Here is an 18,763-nt window from a genome sequence, read left to right as displayed (position 1 = left end):
GATCAGCCAACTCTTCCACTCTGGCACCAGAGGGCACAGGGAGGTATTGCTCCAGGCTGAAAGCAGGATTTGGTTTATTTTGTTTCTTCAGTGAGGGCTTAGATTATTGGGCCCGGCCTGCCTTGAGGAAAAAGCAACAGAATCTGATAAATAGAAAATAAAGTGTAGCTTTGGGTTGTTGTTTGTTTATTTTTTGTCCCAGAATGGGAGTCCCAGTCATGAGACTGAGTGTATGGTGTTTTCCTCTGGAGCTGGGATGCCCCTTGTCCCCTGGGTGCTCCCAGAGGCTATCTGAGGCTCTCTGGGGAGGCACAGGGCCAGCCCCCCATGGAAATTTTTTCAAGCTCCTTTTCAGCAAGAGGGATTTATCCCATTCACTCAAAAACTCTCAATGGATGCTCCAGAACATCGAGGAGAGCTTTGTAGAGGAGCAGTCCTGCCTATTGCTGCTTTGTTGGAATTTCCCCGTTGGGCTGCTGGCAGGAAAGCCGAGTGTCTCCATGCTCATCCCTCCTTTCGCAGGGAATTAGCTGTTGTCTGGCAGCAGTTGGGAAGGAACTGACACCCAGCTCCGCTGTCCACTCTCAGAAGCATGAAGGCACCACCTGGGAGGCTCTGCCCATGGGTTTTAGGCAGACACCTGCCCTCAGTGACTTTCCTTTACCAGCTTGGCCACAGCCAATTCATCCCGACACTACGCACTTTGCCGCCTGCAGAAGAGGAGCAGTGCTGCAGGGACTCTTGACTCTGCAGCCGCTGGGCTGTAACACATGGCAGCAAAACATGAAATCAAGTACTGAGCTCATTAAATGATTATGCTTTTAATCCTGCCCAATTCACCTCTGCCCAAGCAACGCAACATGGCTCGAAGAATAAAATGTGTGATGGTAAATGTTATCAACGGATATTTTTAACAACGATTGTACTGAAGAATCCTTGTCCTCCCTTTATGCTGTCAGTGCAGTGTGGCTCTGCTGCCCAGCTGGCACCGCAGGCAGTGGTAGGACTGGGATGTACCCACAGATGAGAAGCCCTGCAGCCCGGTTCCTCAGCCCCACTCAGCCTGACCAGCTCCTGCCACCCTCCTTCGCTTCTTTCCCACTTGCAGCCAGGACTCCTCTGGTACCCTGTTTTCACAGAGCAGGAAATGTAATCTTATGAAGCTGCCTTCTGGGGAAAGCTGGAGAGAAAGGCCACTGCTGACAGATCCCGAGCCAGGCAGTGAGGCAGCAAGACCAAAACATTGAGCTATTGTTGGCAGCAAATGGCCAACTTAGGCAAAACTGCTCCACTCTGTGACATCCAGGCTTTTTAACCAGATTCCACAGCCTGGGAGCTCCAGTGGCCAGAGGAATGATCAAGATCAGCAGTTCAGTTCACACTTCCCAGACCTGTCTTTCAACGTCCTCCCTGCAAGTATCTATGGTCTACATGAACGTTCGTGCTTACAGAATTACCCTTGCAAGTCGCAGCTGGCATTAGCAACCTTCTTTTATGGAAGCTGCATGTGTTTCACTGTACCTCCACACGGATGTGACAGCTCACTAGGATTTTTTAAATACTCCAAAGTGAAGCTAGTAGTTGCGGAGAGCTTTGAAATTCCCCATGCAGTGCTTCCGAAGCACATGCAGATATTAAAACCAGATTGAACATGGCTGAGTTTCATGCCTGCAGCTTATTTTCTCCACAGGTTTTCTGTGTGTCACTCCAAGTTTGTTGGTCATGTTAAAATTTATATAAAGAAGGCCCAGGCTCTGTATGTAGACACGTTTAAGTGGGGAGGCGGAGGAGCGCATGTGGCTGGCAGTGCTGATGTCACAGAAGGTAACCACCCGAGTACTGATACCAGCCGAGTTGTTTTCAAGCTCTTTGGCAAGAAAGTGGCAGAATTCAACACTAAAACGCGCAAGAACCACTTATTTCACCACAAGAGGAGGGGACGTGGTTGTAGCAGTGCCTCTCATGCCTGGGTGCCCCGTGAGCAGCTGCCCCTGCTGCCACTCAGCAGCTGGGGGTGGGTGCGGGGCCCGGCAGCAGTCAGGGGTGCCCTGGGCAGGCATTGGCGGAGCTGAACAGCTGCTGGCATCATTTAGCTCTTGTAAAAAGACTCACAGAAGGAGGCAAAGGAAAAGGTTACCCTGCGGTGCATATACGGCTTCTCCCGTCTCTTCAGAGAATCACTTCCCCCGTATGGGAACCATTATCTGCATTGCTCTGGGCTTGGTCACCGGAGATCTTCCATTTCATTTTGTGTATGTTTCTGAGTAATCTGACTTTCTAATTCCTCCCTGTTCTTCCTTGGCCTTCAGCATCGTCCTAAACAGTCCAGGTCTCTGACCCAGACCAGGCTGGCATGACAGAGGCACAGCAGAAAGACTTTTCCATCACTAGTAGGACTTTTCACTGCATAAGCCTTCATGATTTTTTTTCCATGTAAATTGTGTAGAAGATGAAACTCTGGACCTTGAATATAACTAAATGAAGCCCAATTTCTAGCGTTACTGATAACAACTAAACCTGAATTTCCCATTCTTCTCCAGAAGTAATGAAAGAAATGTGGTGAGTCCTTGTATCGGGGTGACGGGTAGGTAAAAGCTACTACACAAATCCTGTTAAAACATGCTCTTAAGGCCTGGACATGGCAGCACTGTCAACTGTTGACCTGTCTCCCCTCTCTCACTCCTGCACCACGGTGGAGGCGCTCCATGTCCTTCAGCAGTGGCAGCTGCTTCCAGGGACAGTGACAGGCGGGTGCCGGCACGAGCGCTGTGGAGGCTGCATGGCCTTGTGCGCAGGGCAATGGCTACATGAGGAGACAGCTGGCACCTTTATTCTTTTTTCTCATCTTTCCCGCTCTTCGTCAGCCTGTAGTCACACTCTGAGGAGCATTTGCTCAGCCACAGCTATAGCCAAACCAGAAGTGTTAACTGCCTGCCTTGATTTAAAATGAACAAATGAGGCTTTTGATCTCACAGACAAAATCTTTTCAGACTGAGTGTCTTCCTGCCTTGCTCCTGTGATCCAGTTTGCTTTTAGAAACAATGTGGGGATGATATGCAGGAGCAGCTTCCTTGTCACTTCTAATCCGTCTCCCGGCCCCCCAGATCTCCGTGTGTTTCCATTTTGGACCCGGCTGGCCCTGCTGCCTGAGTAGCCTCCAGTCAGCACCAAGCAGGGCCCTGGCAAGAGGTCTGCAAGCATCGGGCAGCCCCTCAGCCAGAGGACACCCCACTTGTCTCCAGGTCCTCCAGCTTTTAGGGATTAGGATAGGATTTTGCTTTCCCAGCAAGGGCAAGGTGCAGTGCTGGGCCCTGTTCCTGCAGGCAAGAACATCTTGCTCGGAGATGTTCCTTACTCATAGGCCATGAGGAGAGGGCAGAGCTCCCAGGCAGAACTCAAATGCCGTATCTGTTATAATTTGCTTTTGGTACTGTCGTGGTGGGTTCGTTAGAAATACGTTGTGAATTGAAGTGAACAGATCTGGAGTTGCAATATGTTTCGGCATTGAGTGTTTTTAGTATTTTGCAAGGGAATAGGTTTGCCTTCTACCAACCCCACCAGCAGCAGGACCCTCCTTGCCCTCACAACCCGGTGCATGCCGCAGGCACATGGCCCAGTGGGGGCTCTGCGGGCAGGGAGGTCTCAGTGGAGGCTGTGCTGCTGCCCTGCTCAGCCCATGGGTGTGTTAACTCTGAAACCTAACGATGGCTCACTGCCGCTAGCGCTGATGACCACTCTTTCAGAGTGAGCACGAAATGTCAACCCCACACCAATATGACGCTCTGGCACTGGTGCGCTGTCAAGAGCCGGGGTGTGCTCCCTCACAGTGTCTCTTTTGCCCCCACAGCTTGGTGGCACAGTGTGGCGGCTTCCAGGTCTGCCCCTTCTTCGTCGGCCATGGCATCGGGTCGTACTTCCATGGGCACCCCGAGGTGTGGCACCACGGTAAGGAGGCCCTGGCGCTTTGTGGGGCTGGCTGTGGGCAGCACGGCACCTGCACACCCAGATGGGCTCTGAGGTGAGCTGGCTGTTCTTGCCAGTATATATCTGTGTGTGTGTGTATAAATGCGTTTTTATTTTCTTTTCTAGCCAATGACAGTGACTTGTTAATGGAAGAGGGAATGGCATTCACAATAGGTTAGTAAATGTATTCTGTGTTTGTCTGTAATGAGCACGCACACAACGACCCAGCTGCGAGCTATTTCTTTATTTGAATATAGAAATGTCCAGTCGGACGTGGGGGTGCAGGCGGCACTGACCCCTCAGGCAACAGATTAAAACCTTACTCTTAAAATGCCATAAGGAAGCGCTGGGCTGAGACGACTTCCGAGCACCGAGATTTGGGAAAGGGAAAAAGCCCTTGGCGTGAATCTTGGTGAAGAGCTCGACCCCGGGGGTGTCTGTCGGCTGCCTCCCGCCTGCCGCAGCCGCTGCCGGGCCGGGGGTAGCGCGGAGCTGCCAGGCACAGCCCGGCCCCGCAGCCGCCGAGCGCCAGGCACGGGGCTGCCGGGGAAAAGCCGCTCTTCCTCCCCGCGAGGCTAAATGGCGCGGCAATTAGAGGGAAATCAGAAAATTGTTGTTTTGCTGCTTTAATGAACATTTTAAGGCTGTTTAAAAAAATTCCGATATTTCAAACTATCTGCTGTTTATAAGCGTGGTTGGCGCTTTGGTTATTATCCACGGGGTCTTAATTAAAGCTTGATTAAAATTCCTCGCTTTTACAAAAGAGGAGTGGGCAAGCCCCTACCTTAACGATTCGTCTTCCTTCTCGGTTCCCGTGGCAGTGGCAGCTCAGACCCGGCCCGGGGCCGGGACCCACTGAAGGGCAGCTGCCTGCTGGGCCCCTGCCTCACCCCGCAGCTCACAGGGAGCGCGACTAACTTGAAAAAACAGGGTTTTGTTTGTTTTTTTCCTTGTTACAGAGCCGATAATAATGGAAGGCTCCCCCGAATTTGAGATCCTGGAGGATAAATGGACCGCGATTTCTGTAGACAACAAAAGGTGCCTGATTTGGGTTTTTTATCTTCCCCAAGCCCCCGAGCTGGTCACCGGCAGCCAAAAGCCGCCTGAGTTTGCTGGGCACGGTGGTGGCCGCGTTTGCCCCCTGACAACCGCTGCGTGTGCCCTGCAGGTCAGCGCAGTTTGAGCATACCATTGTGGTTACCTCAGAGGGAGCAGAAATCCTCTCTAAAGTGGTGGAAGAAGCCTAAAGATGGAGAAAGGCGCGGAGGGACTCGTTGTGCTTGCGAAATTGCCAGTGTCACCCAGGACAGAGATAAGATTTTTGTAATTTCTTTGGGGAACGGGTGCTGCCTAAGTTGCTGCAGAGGGCAGAAGGAGCAGCCCGAGGGGCTGGCTCTGGACACGGTCCTCTCTGTGTGTTACCTGGTGAGTATTTAATAAAAGCCTGATGGCATGTTTGTGACCCTGGAGGCAGCCACGCACAGCCTGCGGGGGCTTGGGTTGTCTGGGGTGAGGGCAGCGAGCGGGTCCCCCTCTTCCATGTCCCATGCGGGGCATACACAGGACTTCACAGCTGAGCTGTGGCTCAGTTTGGCCTCACTGCGACTACCTGGCGCTGCATGCCGGGCTGTATAACTCTGCTCGGATGGACAGGAAAGTTTCCCGGGGGCTGGCCCGGGGGCTGCAGCCTCTCCCCAGCAGCTGCCCCCTGCCCACGGCTGCTCTCCCGGCGCGGCACACGGAGCGATTGGAGGCGAGATGCGGGGCGCGCTTTTCTGCAGCCCGATGGCTGCCCCGCTTGGAGAATTGGCCGGCATGGGGATTAACGGGGGGGACACTGCGCGATTTCGGCGTGTGGCAGCGCGGCGGAGGAAGGATGGGGCCCGCGGGGGCGGCCCTCGGGGAACGCCCGGCCCCGGAGCTCGCTGCGGGCCCGACGGGGCGGGAGGGCGGCTCTGGGCTGCGGGGGGCGGCCGCCTCGTCGCCCCGTCGGGCCGGACGTGTCCGGCGGTGACACTTACCGGCTGCAGGACCCGCTCCTGCCTCGGCCACGAGCAGGCGGCACTCGGGAGCGCGCCCGGCCCGCGGTCCTGCCGCTGCCGCCCGGGGCCGCCCGGGAGCGCGCCTGGCGGGGCTGGAGCGGGCCGAGCCGGCGTCTTCCCGTTTGTCCGCGCTGTTTGCTTGCACCCGCGTACAGCGAGCTGTCAGCTCGAATCGTTTCTAACAGCATCTTTTCAGGAAGCAGGACCCCCCCCCAGGCCGTTTCTAATACCGCAGGGCAGCCTTTCAGTTCGCTCATCCCCTAGATTAGTTTGGAAGGCCTTAAAACCTGTAAAAATAAACGATGCATCAAACAAGTTTACAAACGCGCAGAGGTTACGCGGCGTGCCGTCGGGCCGGCAAGGCGAGGGACGCCCGGCACTGCCCGGGTAAGCGGGTTGGCTTTCCCAAAATCCCAGCGGCGGCCGCCCCGAGCAGTTTGGGGCCCCTCGCGGCCCGGGCACAGCCCCCGGGGGGCACCGCAGGTGCTAAGCGAAAGCCCGAGCGGCTCCCCCCGGCCCCGCGTGGCCGCCGCAGCTTCACGGCTCCGTCCTCTCCTGTCCCGTCCCGTCCCGTCCGGTCCCGTCCCGTCTGGCCATGTCCGGTCCCGTCCCGTCCCGTCGCGGAGGATGCCGCGGGGCCGCCGTGCGCAGAGGCCTCCCGCGGCTAATCCCGGCATTTGCGGCACCCCTTTGTAACCCTAATTGCAAACTAAACAGCAGAAGCGCTCGGCCTCCCCTCAGGCGGGACGCGTTCCCGGGAGAGCCCGAGGGGGGCCCCGACGGGCAGGCCGCCCCCCGCCCGCTCCCCGGGGCTCGCTCGCAGCCTCCGCGCCCCCTCCGCTGGGACGGCGGCGGCCCCGCTCCACGGGACGGGAGGCGAGGGGTGCTCTGGGCGGCGGCGGCCCCGCTCCCGACGGCTGCCCGCGCCCTGCCCGCCCGTCCTCGGGGCTCGGTGGAGCGGGGACCCCCGGCCCCGGGCTCGGGGACGGCGAAGGCGGCGTCGCGCCCCGTCCCCTCCGCGGCCAAGCGCGCAGCCCCGCCTCGGACGGTCACTTACATCGCCGGGGGCAGTGCCGCTTGCCGGAGGAGTCCGTGTGGGCTTCACCGCTCCTGCCCCTTCCCGCACCAATCCGCAGCTATTTTGTGGAAATGAACTTTACGCGTCGCGAGCGAAAAAAAAAAAGGGGGGGGGGGAGTAAAAGAGGCGTTGGGAAATGGGCAATTAAAACCGACAGAGCGACTAATGAAAAAGGAAAAAAAAAAAAAAAAAAAGAGGAACAGAGGGGCTCGCTCCTGCCAGCTCGGCGCAGCCAGCAGCCGGCTGCCGCGAGGCAGGGCCGGGACCGGGACCGGGGGTGCCCAGTGCCGCCGTGCCGGGAGCCCCGGAGCCCCGACGGCAGGCGGCAGCCGGCGGCGGGGAAGAGAAGTCGGCGCTGCCACCTCCGGCGACCTCAGCCAGGCGATTTGTTTTGAGTGTTGGTTTTTATTGGTGTTCGCCCTTTGCCAAAACGTGCTCGATTGCAGAGACTTGGTGCCGCGATAACCGCGCGCCCCAGACAGCCTAGGTGTAACCGGGAAAGTTCAGCCCAGGCCAGATCAAATCCCAGGCTGTTTAATGCTGAAAGGCTGCATGTTGCTATTAGTGTTAAATATATGGCTAATTATGCGTATGAAAATTAAACATCAGTGTTATGCTAATGGGGCCGCCTTCAGCTGTGGATCAGAGCACTTGAGACTAGCATTTAATCAAATGAATCAGTAACTAATACATCTGCACGTGTGAACTTTCACGAGATCATTTTCCTGTTACAGCCACACCGCCGAATTATGAAAGAAATAATTATCAACACTTTCTAATTATCTAACAAAGTAATTTGGGATTCATCGGGGGCTTTCTGGGGAGGATCTCCCAAGTCCCACCTCATTCACCGCTCACGCGCGCGGAAGTTTCCATTTCAAGCTCAGTGCCGCCGCTCGGGGCGAGCTTTGCTTCCTTGCATTTGTTTCCCCGGAGCTCTTTTGCTTTTTTTTTGCTTTTTTTTCCCCTCCCTTCGCCCCCTCCCAGACAAACAATGACTGTCCGGCGAGCCGGAGGACCCTCGGCAAGGAGCGCGGAGCCGCTGCCCGGACCCCCGGCCCCACTTCGCCCGCGGGGCCCGGTGCCCGGGGGGGGGGGAGCACCCCGGCGGCCCCTCCCGGGTCGGCCCCGCGCCCCTCCGCGCCGGGGGGCGGAGAAGGGCGGGGGGAGGCGCCACGGCCCCCGCCTCGCCCGGGATCCGCCGGAGCTGCTCGCCGGGGCCGGCCGGCGGGGCCGGGAGCGGCGGCGGCGGCGGGGCCGCGGGGCCGTCGGGGCGTGCGGCCGGCGCTCGGGGCCGCGCGGCGCTGCGAGTCCGGCTCTCGGCGCTCACCGGGGTCCAGGCGAGCCCCGAGCGGCTCGGACCAATCCAAAGCGATTATGCAAGACGGCGGACCAATCAGCTCCGCCGTCTCATGAATATTCATAGGCTTGGCTGAGTCAAAGCTTTTAGGCGAGTTTGTGTAGATCTCCAGCATCATGCTTAGACTTTTCAAAGAGACAAACTCCATTTTCTTATGAATGGAAAGTGAAAAACCCTGTTCCGCTTAAATTGGGTTCTTTCCTGTCCTGAGAAACACAACAGACCCCAAAAAGGCAAGCTGAAGAGAGAACACACACACAGACCAAGCGACAAGAAATGACCATGACTACCATGCCAGAGAGTCTAAATAGCCCCGTCTCAGGGAAGGCTGTCTTTATGGAGTTTGGGCCGCCCAGCCAGCAAATGTCTCCTTCTCCCATGTCCCACGGACACTATTCCATGCACTGTTTACACTCCGCGGGCCACTCTCAGCCTGACAGCTCGTACAGCACAGCTTCGTCCTTCTCCCGACCGCTGGGCTACCCCTATGTCAACTCGGTCAGCAGCCACTCGACCAACCCCTACATCAGTTCAGTGCAGTCCTACCCCAACAGCTCCAGCCTGACTCAGACCCGGTTAGAGGAGACAGGTAGGTGCACTCGGCTTGGGGCGGGGGGGCAGGGAAGGCAGGGAGGGAGGGAGGATGCTTGGATCAAAAAAAAAAAAAAAAAAAAAAAGCAATCTATCGGGGGGGGATTAAAATTAAATTACAAAATGTTAGTCAGGAGAGGCTGAGGATCACAGGGGAGCAGAACACAGAGCACACAATGCCCGGCTGGAAAAGAAATCAACCCAGATGTGCACGTATTAGTCTTCGTAATTATTTATTGCGTAGCGCTATAAACAATGTATGCAATTAAGGGTAATTAAACCTAAACTGCAGCCTGTAAAAATAGCAAACTTTCTCTGGGAAGAAGCCTGGGCTGCCATAATCGCCCGGAGCCTTTGTTAGCGTTACTCGAGCCGCACTTTTCTTCCTTCTCATGATTGTTGTTGTCGATGTCGCTGCTGTTATTGTTACTATTGCCGTCGCTGTTGCTGTTACTGCTATTATTACTATTGCCGCTATCATTATTATTTATTGTGCATCGTTTGTGGTTGTAGGGGCCGAATCGGAGAAAAGCACTGTGGTAGAAGGAGGGGAAGTTCGCTTTAATGGGAAAGGGAAAAAAATCCGCAAACCCAGGACTATTTATTCCAGTTTGCAGCTGCAGGCTCTGAACAGGAGGTTCCAGCAAACTCAGTACCTGGCTCTCCCCGAAAGAGCCGAGCTCGCGGCCTCTCTGGGACTCACCCAGACCCAGGTATGGCCCTGGCCGCCTCGCGCCGCCCCGGCCTCCCCCTTCCCCTCTCCCCCCGGGCCACGATTCCCGCAGCCGGGCCGCAGCCGCGGGCAGCGGGGCCCGGCGCCGCCCGCCTCGTCCGTGAGGCACGGCCCGGCCTGGGGGTTCAGGGGGTCGGGGGGGGGGCGCGTCCCGGCGGTTCGGCGGCACGAAACGGCGACGGGGGCCCGGCCGGGACACGGGGCAGCAGGGGAAGAGGAGCGGGGGAGCTGCGGGCCCGGGGGGGGCGAGGCGAGGGGACCTTTGGGGGCCCCGTCGGGGCGGGCGGGCGGCGGGGGGGGGCTGTAGGGGCCCCGCTTGGGGCCGTGCCGGGGGACGCCGAGCCGTGGCGAGCCGTGCTGAACCGTGCCCTGCTCCCGTTGCAGGTGAAGATCTGGTTCCAGAACAAGCGCTCCAAATTCAAGAAGCTGATGAAGCAGGGAGGGGCCGCCCTGGAGAGCAGCGCCCTGACCAACGGCAGGGCTCTCTCGGGCAGCTCGCCCCCGGTGCCCCCGGTGTGGAACACCACCTCCGCCTCTGGTAAGGCCTCGTCGGGGACCCCGGGCACCTACATCCCCAGCTACACGTCGTGGTACCCTTCGGCCCACCAAGAAGCTATGCAGCAGCCTCAGCTGATGTGATTTCACACCCGTCCATCCCCTACCGCAAGCACTATCGGTCCCCAAAAGAATTAAAATCATCACGGAAAAAAAAAATGAAATTAAGTAAAAGGAAAAAAATAATAATAAAAAAGAGGGGGAAAGAGAAAGAGAGAGAAAAAAAAGGAAGCAAACAAACAAACAGGAGGTCTCTGCCCATAGAGCCGTTAGCACGCTGCGCTGTAGCTCGGTGCAGGAGGGCACAGATGTGATGCGGGCCGGTTCCCACCGCTGACAGCTGACGGAGCGGCCCCGAGCACCGCACAACAGCCTGGGAGCAGAGCGAGCGCCGGCCGCGGCTTTGTGGGACAATCAGAAAAATATGTTTGTGGGGGGGAGCCCTCTCCTCTGTCCTGTCTGTCTGTCTGTGTCTGTTGAAATGTAGGTCAGCTATTTGCCACCCCGATCTGACGGGCTCTGCGGTCGCAGGGGGGGAGCGAGCTGTACAATTTCCAGAGCTTTTTTTCCTCTACGTTTTCTGTAACTCTCACTATTCATCTGTATATTTTTCGTTGTTGTTAAGAGGGGAAGAAAGGGATTTTATTTATTGACTTAAATTACCACTATGAGAGTGCTAGAGACAAACGGACGACCCGGTTTGCTGAGCACACGGTTCGGACGCACGGTTTACTTCGACCCAAAACCCCCGGCCCCGCAACCCGCCCCTCCGGGGGGAAAAACAAACAAACAAACAAACAAAATCCCCCCAAAAGAAGGATGCGGTTTTTAACTTTTACAAATAACTTTTCTACTTCGCTGGCGCGTGGAAAGCTTTGGTCCGAATGCTTTGCGTTTTTCACCTCTCTGACAAAAGGAAGAGATGCACATTGTTTGAGACTGAAGGGGGACGGCGGCAGCTGCCGGCCGCTTTGCGGAGGCGAAGCGAGGCACCGGGGGCGCAAGGGGAGCCCCGAGGGCGGCGGGGGGGACCCGCGGCCCCGCACGGCCCCACACAGCCCCGCCGAGGCTTCCCCGCGGAAAGGCGGCCACAGCAGAGATGCCCAAACCGACGTGCAGGAGCTACTCGCTGTACATATTTTATTCTTTATTATTATTATTATTATTGTTCTGTAAACATGTTGCACAAATTTAGCCTTTTGTTTTGTTTTTTTGTTTTGTTTTGTTCTTTTTTTTTTTTTTTAATGATTATTTCCGTTCTGTTTCGTGTGGCTGTAAAACATGATGCTTTGTGTACTGAGATCTTGACATTTTACTTGTGAAACTCGGAAGATGTGATAAACTGAGCTCAGCTGTGTTTAGTGTTCTATATGTCAAAGTTTAGTTTTATATTGAGAATGTTAACTTATTGCTTTGTATCTGGGGAAGGAAAGGAAAAAAAAAAAAAACACACACAACAAATCTTTGTACATAAGTTATAAAGTTTCTTTGAGACAGTAAAATTATGGTTTGGAAAAAGAGACACGCCTGCTCCCTGTCTCGCAGCGCGGCCGGGCTCTGTGCCCGGCCCCGGGCAGCCCCGGCCGCTCCGCGCAGCGCGCAAACTGCGCGGCCCCGACGCGCTCCGCGGGGGACGAGAGGGGGGTCGCAGGACGGGGGTCGCGCCCCACAGCCGTCGGAGGAGGGCTGGGGGGGCCGCGGTCCCCCCGCCGCGCCCCGTCGGGGCGGCCCCGACGGCCAGTCCGGCGGCTCCGGGCCGCCCGCTGCGCGGCGGCGGAGCCGTCCCGGTTGCTCCCGGGTTCGCCCAGCCCCGAGGCTGCCCGGCGGCCGTCGGGCGAGCAGAACGGGAACCGGGGCTAAAGGCTCGGCTCCGCGCCCGGGCGCAGCGGGAGCGGGAGCGCGGCGGCCCTGCGGGCGCGCAGTGGCCGCGGACGCGCGCAGGTCCCGAGCCCAACCGCCCCTGGCCGGACAGCAGCGGGGCGGTGGAGCAGAGGGGAGCACTTTAAGATATGTTAGCTCCTAGTAATTCAATAACGTCTTGCTAACAGTTCAAATAGAGAAATTATTAGTTTTCTCTCGGCGAGGCGGTCTTGAGTTAGAGTCTATTATAATTGTACATTTGAAAATGTTAATCTCAATACAGGCCTAATTAATTCTGCCTTGTTGCTGACAAGTAGTTCATCAAATATCTGATTCGAAGATTTTCATAATGAGGATATTAATTAAACTATGAATAATCCAAAGGTGCTTATATTGAAACAATACCTCATTACAATGATTAAGTCCTGATTTCGAATATTATACCTTTAACAATTGTCACCCCGCAAACACAACCTTATGGATGAGTCTGTAAATGGCAAAATGTAATTTTGGGATATATTTTTTCCCTTGTTGGGAAAAAAAAGTGCCCCTCATTTTCAAACACTTCTGAAATAGGTTACACACAGCTTAATGATGATCAAAATGACTCTTTTCTGCAAAAAAAGACCCCAAAGTGCGCGTACAGCTGCAAACCCAAGAGGGTCAGCATCATTTCACTGTATTCTCTTCTTGATTACAAGCCGAGCCCATCAAACACAACATAATTACAGTAATTTCAGGTTTATTTATTCTAATGCAGTTTCCCCATCTCTCTGGTAATTATGAGCAATTTTTTCGCCCAGGGAATCTTTTTGCATTAACAAAAGAGATAACGCACTGAAAGCCAAATTTGCTGTGCATTGAGAAAAGCGAAGAAAAAAAAATAAAATAGGTGCGAGCTGCCATCTCTGCAATTCTCCTATATTGGAGCTCTGCAAATTGCTTGCAGGTGTATGGAGCAGAGCTGTCAATAGGAAGGGGCTTCCAAATTAGCAAATGCACAATGTTGAAGTAATGAAGACAGACTTAGCAAAATTGCCAAACAACAGATACCTCTTTAATATCTTCCACCCAAAAAGAAAGAAAGAAAAAAAAAATCCCTTTGGAGTGTCCCTGCGAACCCCCTTGAATGGCTGGGGATGTTGTACATGTGTCAATCTAATTGCAGAGCACAGAACAGCCCCTGAAACTAGAAAAAAAAATCAAATATCAGAGTCCAAACCCGTTTGCATTCGATGCTCGCTCCCTTCGCCTGACAGAGGGAAAAAAAAAAAGCGACCCCGCCGCCGCGCTCCGCGCTCGCCCCGCCGCCTTCCGCCGGCCCCGCTCCTGCCACCGGCGCAACTCGCACGCCACGGAAAAAGTTCAGTCCCCCCCCGCGCCGGCCCGCCCGCCCCCCGCCTCCCCGGCTCCCGGAGCGGCGGCCCGGCCGTGGGGCTCCCGCTCGCACCGCTCCGGCCTCCGCCGCTCCGAGCACGCCCGGGCGCGGCGCGGCCGCCGGCGGAGCCCAGCGGCACCGCGGCCCCCGGCCCGGCGGCAGCCCCCGGCCCGGCATCGGCCCCGCTCCGGCCGGCCCCGGGCACGAGTCCGCGGGGCAGAGGCATCGGCCGAGCCCCGCCGGTGGTTCCCGGCCGCGCCGCGCTCCGCGCACTCACCTCGACCCCCGGGGGAGCGGAGCCGGCGCCGCCGCCCTTACCTTCCGCCCCGGGGCACGGCTCCGTGCGGCAAAGCGAAGGACCGAAGGCGGCTTTTTGGCTATGAAAGTTACAGGAGCGAGAGAGTGTGAGAGACAGGGAGAGAGGGCTGGGGAGGGAAAAAAAAATGGGGAAAAAAAAAAAAAAAGAAGCCAAGCACAATAATAATATCCTGAGAGTGCAAATGTGGATTGAGATCCCCCAGAGATGTACATGCCTCTGAGCGCAGGAGCCTTTTTGCAGCTCTGCTCTTGCAGAATATGACTGAAATTTTCTGCTATATAGCCTCTGTCTTTATAGCTGATGAAAAAAATTGCAGATTATTAGCATAAATGTTTACTCTTCATTACGCTGATGACATTGTGCACTCGAGATCTTGGTAATCTTTGGGAAAATTATGAGTAATTTTTAAAAATTTTAAAGCAGCAGCAGTTACCATGCAATTCAGGCTAATTCTGCGTAGGCTCCGAACGGATATAATTATCGAGGAGTCAAGATGTTATGCTAAAAACTATGCATTGATATTCCCATTTATTATGTACATACAACTTTGACAATGTTGATGCTTGAAATAGCAGGAAATTGTCTTGCGCAAAAATTACAGTCCATATTAGGACATGTGAAATTGCGAAGAATTATATAGTAATTGCAGGCTTTCAGATGGGAGAGCCAGAATGCTCAAACTAGTGCAAATGTGGATAAAATTACAGATCAGAGCAAAAATTAGGGAAAAAAGGGGTCTGGGATTTTTCAAGTTGGCTATAGGATTCCGGAAGTGTCTAATGCCACATGATTGCTACAGCTTTAGGGGAGACATTCATGCCTCAAATAACTCCTTTTGCCAGAGCCGCTTTAATTGAATTTCTCGTGCTTTTTCTTTTCACCGGGGCAAACGAGCAAATTGCCTCCCCTCGGCACAGCGCGGCCGGCCCCGCCCGTGCGCGGCGAGCGGACGGAGCCCCCCGGGCCGGCCCGACGGGGGGGGGACAGCCGGGGGGGGATCGCTGCTGGGGGCCGGGGAGGAACGGGACGAGCCCCCCTCCTCGGGCTCTCCCCGGGGCCGGGGCGCTCCTCGCCCCCTGGGCTGCCCTCCTCGGCGGGGCGGCCCCGGGTTCCCCCCTGCCCGCCCCCGGTACCCGCCTCGTCGGGGGGCGGCCGGTTTGCGGTGCAGCCTGCCCCAGCCGGGAGCACGGGCACACGGGAGAAAGCTCACGCCGCACGTGTGCGTGGACGTGTATGTGCGATGGACGGAGGGATGCCACTGCGGCGCGGGTGGCCGTGGGCACGCCTGGGCGTCCCCTTGTCCTCTAGGGGTGCCCGGGGGTGCCGCGGGTTGCCCCGACGGGTCCCGCACAGCCGGCCCGGGGAGCCCTGCGGGCCGCAACCAAGTGCCGCCGGATCATCAGCAAAAAGCAACGCGCCGAGCAGGAGAAGCAAAGCGGGGAGGGCTCCGCGCTCTGCCCCGGCCAGGGGCAGTCCCGGGGCAGGGACCCCCCGCAGCTGCGGGCACCGCGCCCGACCCCACGGGGCCGAGGCAGGCTCGGCGCCGCCGCACCGGGCTGCAGCCGGGCGAGGGGGTCGGCAGGGGCAGGGAGGGGATGGGGGGGGGGGGGTCTCGGGGAACTTCTTTCGGTAACCAGAAGCGCCTGGAAAAGCGACGGGGCGGGGGGTCTCCGCCCGGCTCTGCCCCGCGCTCCTGCTTTCCTCCCGCAGCTCGGACACGGGGTGTCAGCAAAACCCGTCACCTGCCGGAGGGGTGTCCCGGCACCCGTCCCCCCCCGCCACGCGTGTCCGTGTGTCCGGAGGCGGCCCCCGCCGCCTCCCCTCCCGGCCCCGCTCCGCTCCGCGCCCGGCCCCCGCCGCTTCGCCCCCCGCCGCCCGGGGCCGGTGTCCCCGCCGCTCCCCGGGGCGGCTTCGCCTTTGTCTCTGCCGCTCCCTCCTCCCCTGCAGCCTCCTCTCCCGTCCTTCCCCCCCTTCCTTCTCCTTGCCGCACTCCTCCTTCGCCTTCTGCCCCCACCCCTTCCCCCGGGCTCTCCCCGAGGCTCTCAGGCACAAGCCGCCCCCCGGACTCCCCCCTGCCGTCCCCCCTTCTGCCGGAGGGTCCCGGGCGAGCACCCGGCCTGGCGGGGAGCGGGGGGCAACGAGGGGCAACGAGGGGCAACGGGGGGCAACGGGGGGCAACGGGGGGCAACGGGGGCCGGCAGCAGCTGCCTTTCGCCCCGCTCCGCTCCCAGCGGCACCTCCGCGGACTCGGCATCCCCCGGGGGGGCGGCTCGGAGGGGGCAGCCCCTGCAAGGGGACAGCCGGGGGTGCCTCCGGCCTGGGTACAAACGACGGGGAGGCAGAAGAGAGAAATTACTCCGGGGCCGTGCCCCAAACCCCTCCGGCACGTCTGGGAGGCGGTGAGACGGCAGGAGCCAGTCCCGGGCGAAATGTCCCTGGCGCCAGCAGGCAGGGGGGAGGGCCGGGTCTGGGCTGCCGGAGGCAGCGCTGAGTGATTCATGGCCTCGCCGCGAAGACTGGCAGGGGCGAGACTTTATTGTAGACGGGAAAAGACGGGGGGGAGAAGGGGGGAGCTGCCGGCTTGCGGCAACGTCGCGGTGGCGAGCAGGAGAGGCGGCTCCCCCCAGGTGAGCACCGCCGGCCCCGACCTCCCCCGTCCCCAAAGAAACTCAGCGCGGGCACCATGGAAACAATAATTTATTTAAATAATCTCTGCTTATCGTAAAAGAAACATTAAAGAGTGTTTAAGTTTTCCATAATAAATAACCCCAAATACCCTTTTTTGTTTCGTTTCGTTTCGTTTCACGGGTCTGAACGGCGAACCGCGCCGGGGCAGGGCCGGGGGCTGCCGGGGGGGCCCCGTCGGGGCCCGACCCCCGCCCGAAAGCACCGTGCGGGCGGGACACCCTCCTCGCCGGGCTGTTTCCTACACGGCTACAAGGGATAACTTAAACACGGGAGGCTCTCGTTTTAAATCTACATATAAAAATTATTTATCTTTTTTTTTTATCGTTTTATTATTATTTTTTTGTTTAGTCCCCAACATCAAAATGAGGTCTTCCGCAAAGGCACCTATCAACTTTAAAAAAATAAAAAATAAAATTAAGCAAAGTTCTGCACTGGTGATTTGACGAGAAAGACGGGGAGGAAGGAGGGGAGAGGAGCGCCGGTCCCGCACTGCTCACTTCGGCTGCGGGGGGCGTTGGGGGGAGCTCGGGGAGCTCGGTCCGGTGCCGCGATGGGACGGGACAGGACGGGGCTGCTCCAAAGCACCAGTGCTGCACGTCGGGGCCCCGCGGGCTCGAGTCTCTGCGGCGCCTAGAAGATGCCGCCGCCGTGGTGGTGCGGGGGCTGCGGCGGCTGCGGGAGGGGGGCGGCCGCCGGCAGGTGCGCGGGGCCGCCGGGCGCCGTCGGGTACCAGGGGTAGGTGCCGAGGAAGGCGGCGGCGGGGCTGGGGCTGGCGGGGCCGCCTGGCGTGCGCGGGTGCGCGGCGAAGTCCCAGGCCGGGGGCGAGGCGGGGGGCGGCGGCGAGGCGCTGCGGCGCGGGGGGGGCTCCGCCGGGATCTCGCCGCTCTTCCACATCTTCTTGAACTTGGAGCGGCGGTTCTGGAACCAGATCTTCACCTGGGGGGAGAGCCGCGTCAGCTGGCCGCCACCGCGCCGGGGCCGGGCGGGCTCCGCAGCTCCGCGGGCTCCGGCGCTGGCTCGGCCCCGAGACAGCCACCCCCCGACCCCCGGCCCCCGGCCCGCCCCGGGCCGTCGAGGCGCCGCGGGCCGAGCCCCCTCCCGCGCCCCGACGGCGCCCGCCCGCCCGCCCCGGCCCCGTCGGGACGGGAGGTGCCGGGGCCCCGCGGCGGGAGGGCCCTACCTGCGTCTGGGTGAGGCCGAGGGAGGCCGCCAGCTCCGCTCTCTCGGGCAGGGCGAGGTACTGGGTTTTCTGGAAGCGCCGCTGCAGGGCCGCCAGCTGGAAGCTGGAGTAGATGGTCCGCGGCTTCCGCACTTTCTTCGGCTTGCCGTTCACTATCCTGATCTCCGGCTCGCAGTCCTCCTTCTCTGCTGCGGCACACGCGGCAGTCCCGGTGAGGACAGGCGCCCCCGCCGCCCCGGGCCCTGCCCGCCGGCACCGCCCGCCCCGTCGGGGCGGCTCCGCCGGGCACGAGCGCCCTCCCCGCTCCCTCCCCGGGGCCCCGAGCGCGGCCCCGCCGGGCTCCCGCGGGCCCCCCCCCGGGGCTCGGACGTACCGGGGTCGTTGCTGGCCGGGGAGGCCCTGGCGCCGTAGGGCCCGTAGGAGCCGTACGCGCCCGCGTAGCCCAGGTCGTAGCCGGCCTTGGCCGAGTAGGGGGCGGCGCCGCCGGCCGCGTAGGGGTAGGAGCCCAGCGGGCCGTAGGGCGGCCCGCCCGCCGCCCCGTGCTGCTGGTTGGTGTAGTAGCTGCTGTCGGTGGCGGTGGACACGGGCAGCGTGGGGGACTCCTGCGGCTTGTGCAGGCCGCCGTGCTGCTGCTGCTGCTGCTGCTGCTGGTAGCCGCCGGCGGAGATCTGGCTGGCGTGCATGTCCGGCACCAGGCTCTCCAGGACGCCGGTCATCCCGCGCCCCCGCCCGCCCGCCGCCCTCCCGCCGGGGCACGGGGCACGGGCCGCCGCCCCGCGGCCGTCCCCACCGGGGCGCGGAGGTCAGGGCCGCGGCACCATGCTCGCCTCGCCTCGCCGCGCCGCGCTGCGCGCCCGCGGGGCCGGGCCGGGGCGGGCCGGGGCGGGCAGCCGCGCTCCCGCCGCCGCCAGCGGGACGGGCTCTGCGGCGCCGCGCGCCGCCGGGGCGGCATTTAACACCGGTCACGTGGCCGCGCCGCACGTCACCTAGCAACGGCCAATGGGGCGCCCGCGCGC

The 18,763-nt window shown here is 59.3% G+C and overlaps 3 protein-coding genes across 4 annotated transcripts in view; 2 read left to right on the top strand and 1 right to left on the bottom strand.

Moving 5' to 3' along the window:
* METAP1D (methionyl aminopeptidase type 1D, mitochondrial) overlaps positions 1-5,430 on the top strand; it is a 47,003-nt gene extending 41,573 nt beyond the window's left edge. For both annotated transcript variants that reach the window (XM_084289389.1, XM_084289388.1), the window contains exons 7-10: positions 3,848-3,945; positions 4,090-4,137; positions 4,923-5,001; positions 5,132-5,430. In XM_084289389.1, the coding sequence (XP_084145515.1) occupies positions 3,848-3,945; positions 4,090-4,137; positions 4,923-5,001; positions 5,132-5,210 (304 nt within the window). In that variant the 3' untranslated portion in view covers positions 5,211-5,430. The remainder of the gene's footprint in view (positions 1-3,847; positions 3,946-4,089; positions 4,138-4,922; positions 5,002-5,131) is intronic.
* Positions 5,431-8,356: 2,926 nt separating this feature from the next.
* DLX1 (distal-less homeobox 1) lies at positions 8,357-11,840 on the top strand. Its single transcript, XM_084289390.1, has 3 exons — positions 8,357-9,032; positions 9,548-9,747; positions 10,152-11,840. The coding sequence occupies exons 1-3, from the start codon at positions 8,720-8,722 to the stop codon at positions 10,404-10,406; spliced, it is 768 nt and encodes a 255-aa protein (XP_084145516.1). The 5' UTR covers positions 8,357-8,719; the 3' UTR covers positions 10,407-11,840.
* Positions 11,841-17,197: 5,357 nt separating this feature from the next.
* On the bottom strand, positions 17,198-18,463 carry DLX2 (distal-less homeobox 2; the record flags this gene model as incomplete). Its single annotated transcript, XM_084288842.1, has 3 exons — positions 17,198-17,503; positions 17,748-17,935; positions 18,121-18,463. 3 exons carry the CDS (start codon positions 18,461-18,463, stop codon positions 17,198-17,200), a joined length of 837 nt encoding a protein of 278 aa, XP_084144968.1.
* Positions 18,464-18,763: the final 300 nt, after the last annotated feature.

This window comes from Netta rufina (genome assembly GCF_964035555.1).
Source record: "Netta rufina genome assembly, chromosome: 6".
Taxonomy (NCBI): domain Eukaryota; kingdom Metazoa; phylum Chordata; class Aves; order Anseriformes; family Anatidae; genus Netta; species Netta rufina.
This window is presented reverse-complemented; position numbering and strand designations above follow the sequence as displayed.

Bases quoted from the DNA above. Each gene is read 5' to 3' on its own strand.
- DLX1 (XM_084289390.1), top strand. From the start codon at position 8,720: ATGACCATGACTACCATGCCAGAGAGTCTAAATAGCCCCGTCTCAGGG. The intron at 9,033-9,547 runs GTAGGTGCACTC...TTGTGGTTGTAG, and splicing joins GACCCGGTTAGAGGAGACAG to GGGCCGAATCGGAGAAAAGC. The intron at 9,748-10,151 runs GTATGGCCCTGG...CTCCCGTTGCAG, and splicing joins TGGGACTCACCCAGACCCAG to GTGAAGATCTGGTTCCAGAA.